Consider the following 6,993-nt stretch of genomic DNA (forward strand, 5'->3'; position numbering starts at 1 on the left):
CCGAGAAAAAAAAAAATCCTTTTCCGTCAGTTTATTAATTATACAAACACATTAACTACAATAACATCAAATCTTCATGAATGGAAAATCCTCCGTAGATAGATTTTCATAGAGATCTCTTCCCAAATCCTCGACAAATAACTCAAAATAGCTAATAAAGATATCAAAAGAATGTTTAATCACATAACCCCACATGCATTAGGATTCTCCTCTGCACTCTGAGCATAGTAGTAGGCGTTGTAAGTCCGGTAGGCCTTCACCACCTCGGCGATCTCACCGTCTTTGCTCTTCTCCTTCTCCTTATCTTTGCCTTTCTCCTTGTCCTTGTCCCCTTCCTTGTTCTTCGCCTCTTCTTTCTTCTCCTCCTTGGCCGGCCCAACCGAGAGCAACTCAGTGTGCCAGGATTTCCTCAACTTGACCACCGCCGCGACTGGGTCCACCGCTCCCGTTATGGTCAACTTCTTGTCATTCATGTCCATGGAAATTGAATCTATGCCTGTGGTTTGAAAGTATACATTGAGTTTAATATATCTCTGCTTGCTAGATCATCAACGAATAGACTGGTTTTAGAGGTCGAACTTTACCGTGAAGGCCGGAAACTGCTTTCATGGCCTTCTTCCTGTCCTCCTCGCAATGCAGGTCCAACTTCAGCACTAATTTCTGCAAGATGTCAAGAACGAAACACAAGAGCAGCTTAATCAGCTGAACAGAGCAACAGAAAGCGAAAAAAAGAGCTTGATTGATTACCTTCATGTCTGCCATCTGAACTTTGAACCGAGCAGAGTTGACTTGAGACTTCGGAGAAGAAATGAGATGAGGCAATCGAGAACTGCTCAACTAGCTTGCAGATTTTATAACGGCGAGGAGGTGAACAATAAATAAAAGTCTTCGTCGGTGTCGAGTGGAGGAGGCGGCTTTGGTTGAATTTAATACAATGACTTAGTGTTAATTCATATTATAGTTTCTTAACACTAAGTCGTCGTTGCATTATTATATATATATATATATATATATATATATATATATATATATATATATATATAGAGGTTGATATATTAATTCTTATATTTTTATTCCTACTTTGATTAAATGAATAAAATTCATCCACAAAGTCTTTATAAATTTGTATACATATTTATATCATATTATTTTCTTAATATAATTAATTAATCCGACTTCCATAATAATTTCTTAATTAAACTTAAATCTATAGACCCTCTTAATTAAACAATTGAGGTTTTTGGAAACTACTATGAAGATAGAAGACGCTGAACGACTTACTACCGTGATGTTAACGCAAGAGAAGCTAGAGATGTTGATAAAGGCTCGGGGTGCAAAGATGATGCAACAACAAATGGACACAGCTGCCAACTACCAAGCGCCGAACAACCCCGCTTTCTCAATGATGGGTTAGCAAGCCTACCAGAGAACCCGAGCTGAGGCCCATTCTGATCGGCATCTGAATCACCGCCCTTCAGGTGCTTCCCAGGAAACTCTGAATGCCCCGATTCCATATCACCGAACACTATTCCACATGCACTCGAAGGAGCATGGCCGAGCGGATAAGACGTAGGGGTCATCTTCAGAGGATGCGCCCGCTCGGGATAGGTGCAAAAGCAAAGCGCCCCGAATGGACGAATCACTTGAGCGGGTCAACAGGCATTTCTGCTAAGAGATTTTAAACGATAAGCAACCCACTCATTTTCGTCCGCTGATGATTGGAGAATACAATGGGTCGACCGACTCGAAAGACCACCTCGTCAAGTTCGACAATATGTCCACGCTCCACCAGTACACTAATGGAGTCAAATGTCGAGTTTTTCTAACCACATTGTCTGAATCGGCGTAGAGGTGGTTCAAATGCTTGCTGATCGGCTCCATCCGCTGCTTCAAGGACTTCCGAGCGGTGTTTCTGCAACACTTTTCCAGCAGTCGACGCTACGAGAAGATGAACGTGAACTTGTTAGCTATAAAGCAAGAACCCAAGGAAGGGCTGCGGGCTTATATCAAAAGATTCAACTAAGTGGCCATGGATATTCTATCTGCCACTCAGGAAATATTGGTAAGTGCTTTCTCCCAATTACTTACCGAGGGTGACTTATTTAGGTCCCTTTTCATGGAGCCGCCAAGGGACTTTGACCAGCTGCTCGGAAGAGCCATGAAATACATCAATGTGAAGGAAGCCAAGCTGGCTTGAAGAAAGGAAGTGATCCTCAAGCTCGTTGTTGCCATGGAGCGTCGAATGATGCACGCCCATCAGCCATCGAAGGGGCCTCGATCGAGTGCAAGTCAGCAGCACCAGGAGCCTCGGGCCCATGCCGTCCAGCGCGTGGAGGCCAAGAGGGCGAAATTCAAGGAGTCTCAACCATGGACTCCTCTATTTTTTTTTCTTTCCATGGACGCTGGCTCAATCCCAAGGAGTGTCGACCCGTTGTAGGGCGCTGGCGATCACCCTCTCCCGACTATCGCCATTATTGTCAAGGTGAGAGACAGCAAGGACAAAGCCGTGTGTCCATCGAGCGGAGTCAGTCACAGCCTCGGCATAAAGATGATCAAGAGCCAGCGCGAGCCCCAGCAGCGCTGCCACGCCAATCAGATCGGGAAGAGGAGAATCACTGTAACGCCGCTCAAGGCGATATCAGCATGATCGCGGGGCGACCAACCAACGAAGATTCCAATAGGGCTCAGAAGTCTCATGTCCGGCGATTGGAGATCCATGTAGTCGGATGTAGCGAGAAAAGGGCTTGAGGACTAGAAATCAGTTTCAGGCCTAAGGAATTGGAGGGGGTCGAAGTCCCTCATGACGATGCCTTGATCATCAAGGCAGTAATAATAAATTACAGTATTCACCAAACCTTCGTCAACATTGGTAGTTTGGTGAATAATTATATTTAAGAAGACATTTGACCAACTGTAGATCGACCTGAGCGAACCCAGCCCATGATGACTCCGCTCTACGGTTTCATAGGCAATGAAATGTTGTCGATCGAGTAGGTTCGGCTGGCCATTTCTCTGGGGGAGGAGCCTCTTATGAGAACGCGGCGGTCCAACTTCAGAGTAGTGGACGCGCCATCGGCATACAGTGTAATTTTGGGCTGACCGACGCTGAAAGAATTTCGAGCGGCCGTCTCCACATTCTGCCAAAAAATAAAGTTTCAGGTGGACGACCAGGTCGGCGAAGTCAAGGGCGACTAGCTTGTAGCATGAAGATGCTGTTAGAGTGTATACTAAAAGCCTAAGCTTTTTGTAAACATTTATTTTGAATATAGAATCACATTTGGTTAAATACATGTGTTTATTTGTTAAATACATTTGTTCAATTAATTTATATTGAAGATAACATGGTGTGTGGTGTCACACACAGAAGATCATGTTATCAGCACCTTATAAATTATAAACAGTAGCTCATGACCAAGATGGAAAGGAACAAACCATTGGAAGGTCGTAGTGTAATTAGGTATTAGTTTGTCTTAGCTATATAATTACACTAGTACACTTAGAGTGTATTGAGTAGGACTATTTGAGGTCGTTTCTTTTTATACTGACTTTATAAAAGAACAAAAACCTTAGTTATTATGCAAGTGTGTGCTCTTAATCCTAATATAATAACAAGCACATATATTTAATATTTATTTATTTAATTTATCAAAGGGTGAGATTTAGTTCGATGAATCAATAAGCCCGATAAGTTGGGAAATGATATTACTTATAGTGTGTGTTGTTAATTATAGAAGGAAACTGTGTCCTAATTAGGTTATTAATGCCCTCAAGAGGAGCTCATAAGGATTGTCATGTTAAACCCTGCAGGTGGACCTAGTCCGACATGACGATAAGGTTGAGTGGTACTACTCTTGGAATTAGATATTAATTAAGTGAGTGTCAGTAGCTCATTTAATTAATGGACATCCGATATCTTAAACACAGGGAGACTAACACACTCATAATAAGAAGGAGCCCAAAATATAATTTGGGATTGGTGCAGTAGTTCAATAATAGTTCTCTAATGGAATGAATTATTATTGATAAAATTAAGTTGTGTGTTCGGGGCGAACACGGGATGTTTAATTTTATCGGGAGACCAAAACTAATTCCTCCTCTCGGTCCCTATCGTAGCCTCTTAATTATAGAGTACTATACACACCTATACCCACCTTCTATACCTACCTAAAGGGGTCGGCCAAGCTAGCTTGAGGATCAAGCTAGGGCCGGCCTAAGCATGGTTTAGTGTGGCCGGCCCTAGCTTGAACCCAAGCATGGGTGGCCGGCCACAATTAAATTAAAAGGAATTTAATTTTTAAATTTTATCTTATGTGGAACACATGATTTAAAAGAGAGTTTGAAATTAAAATATTTACCTTTATAAGTTTCTACAAAAGATTAAAAGAAGAGTTAAATCTCTTTCCTTATTTGTAGATTAAAAGGATTGTTTTAATTTTGATAATAACTTTCCTTATTTAATCATCCACATGTTGAAAAGATGAATTTTAAAATTATAGAAATTTCCTTTTATAGAACCAACCATGAAGGGATTTAAAAAGAGGAAATTTTATTTTTAAAATTTTCAAAAGTAAATAAGGAAGTTTTAATTTGTGATTGAAATTTACCTTATTTGGAGCACTTGATGTGGTCGGCCATGACAAGGAGATTAAGGGAGAATTAATTAATTTTTCCTTAATAGCTCATGTCAAAGAAAATAAGGAGATTTTAATTACAATTAAATTTCCTTATTTGCCAAGGCCAAGGATTATAAAAGAGGGGGTTGGGGTGCCTTCATGAGACACAACCTCTATTCAATTTTTCCTCCTCTTTTCTCCTTGGTGTGGCCGGCCATCCTCTCTCCCTCTCTTCCTCTTTGTGGTGGCCGAACCTCATCCTTGCTTGGAGCTTTTGTGGTGGCCGGATACTACTTGGAGAAGAAGAAGAAGAAGAAGGAGTCTCTAGCATCCCTTAGAGCTTGGTGGAGGTTGTTGGTTGCTACTCGGAAAACCTAGAGGTTCCACTGTACAAAAATTTTGTACAAATGTCTGAACCTTTTCCTAGCTACCATGTGTTCTTTTAAATTAAATTTTGGATCGCCTGCGGAACTTAACACGTTTGATCCAAAACTTAATTTATTTGTTCTTTTAGGTTTAGACTTGGATCTCCTGCGGAACTTAACACGTTCGATCCAAATCACCTAAGTTATTAATTCCATTAAATATAATTTCCATAATTGGTTCCCAGTACTGACGTGGCGAGGCACATGACCTTCTTGGATATGGGAGCAACCACCACCGACTAGACAAAACCTTTTAAGGAAAGCTAATATTTAATTTCCTAAAATAACTTTAGGTTAACCGAAAGGAACAATCAAATCACAAAGAAAAGTAAAAACAAAAGAACACAACATCGAAAAACATATTCGAAATACTAGAATCGTAAGCCTCTTGTATTTGGTATTTATTTCCAAAAGTAACTAGTATGATGTGGAAATGAAAAATTACTAGTTATACCTTTTAGAAAAATCTCTTGATCTTCTACCGTATTCCTCTTCTAACCTCGGATGTTGTGTGGGCAATGATCTTCCGAGACGAGAAATCACCAACACATCTTCTTCTCCTCCTTGCTAGGTTCGGCCAAAACAAGAGCTTCACCAAGGATGAAGAAAACCACCAATCAAGCTCCAAGGGATGCAAGCTTTCTCTCCTTTTTCTTCTTATTCTCCAAGTAGTATCCGACCACCACAAGAGCTCCAAGGGAGATGAAGAATTCGGCCACCACAAAGAGGAAGAAAGAAAGAGAGGATGGCCGACCACAACACCAAGGAAAAGAGGGAGAGAACAATAGAAGTTGTAACCCATGAAGGCACCCCTACCCTTTCTTTTATATTCCTTGGCTTTGGCAAATAAGGAAATTTATTTATAATAAAATTTCCTTAACTTTCCTTGACAACAATTAATTAAGAAAAATTTAATAAAATTTCTTAATCAATTAATCATGACCGACCACCTCAAATAGAAAAATTAGGAGAGTTTCAATCAACAATTAAAACTTCCTTATTTATCTTTGGAAATTTTAAAAAATAAAATTTCCCTTTATAATCCCTTCATGGTTGATAAAAAGAAATTTCTATAATTTTAATTTTTCAACATGTGAATAATTTTCAAAGAGAAAAAATAAAATATCTTTCCAATCTACAAATAAGGAAAGAGATATAATCTCTTTCTTTAATCTTTTGTAAACCTTTTAAGAGAGATATTTTAATTTTAATTATCTTTAATAAATTATATCTTCCACATAATAAAAATAAAAATTAAAATTCTTTTTAATTTTATTATGGCTGGCCCCCTCTAGCTTGGGTTCAAGCTAGGGCCGGCCACCCATAAACCAAGCTTAGGCCGGCCCTAGCTTGATTCCTAAGCTAGCTTGGGCGGCACTCTTTAGGTGGGTATAGAAGGTGGGTATAGGTGGATACAGTACTCTATAAATAAGAGGCTACGATAGGGACCGAGAGGAGGAATTGATTTTGGTCTCCCGATAAAATTAAGCATCCCGTGTTCGCCCCGAGCACACAACTTAATTTTATCAATAATAATTCATTCCACTAGAGAACTATTATTGAACTACCGCACCAATCCCAAATTACATTTTTGGGCACCTTCTTATTATGAGTGTGTTAGTCTCCCTGTGTTTAAGATGTCAAATGTCCACTAATTAAGTGAGTTACTGACAACTCATTTAATTAATATCTTTATCCAAGAATAGTATCACTCAACCTCATTGTCATGTCGGACTAAGTCCACCTGCAGGGTTTAACATGACAATCTTTATGAGCTCATCTTGGGGACATTATCAATCTAGATTACTAGGACACAGTTTCCTTCTATAATCAACAACACACACTATAAGTAATATAATTTCCTAACTTATCGAGCTTATTGATTTATCGAACTAAATCTCACCCATTGATAAATTAAAGAAATAAATATCAAATATATGTGCTTGTTATTATAT

The 6,993-nt window shown here is 39.4% G+C and overlaps 1 protein-coding gene across 1 annotated transcript; it reads right to left on the minus strand.

Moving 5' to 3' along the window:
• Positions 1 to 33: 33 nt before the first annotated feature.
• LOC121990664 (heavy metal-associated isoprenylated plant protein 39-like) lies at positions 34 to 872 on the minus strand. The gene is made up of 3 exons (XM_042544767.1): positions 748 to 872; positions 585 to 660; positions 34 to 496 (listed from the first exon to the last, which is right to left on the minus strand). The coding sequence occupies exons 1-3, from the start codon at positions 760 to 762 to the stop codon at positions 180 to 182; spliced, it is 408 nt and encodes a 135-aa protein (XP_042400701.1). The 5' UTR covers positions 763 to 872; the 3' UTR covers positions 34 to 179.
• Between the last annotated feature and the right edge of the window lie 6,121 nt (positions 873 to 6,993).

This window comes from Zingiber officinale, chromosome 6B (assembly GCF_018446385.1).
Source record: "Zingiber officinale cultivar Zhangliang chromosome 6B, Zo_v1.1, whole genome shotgun sequence".
In the NCBI taxonomy this organism is placed as follows: domain Eukaryota; kingdom Viridiplantae; phylum Streptophyta; class Magnoliopsida; order Zingiberales; family Zingiberaceae; genus Zingiber; species Zingiber officinale.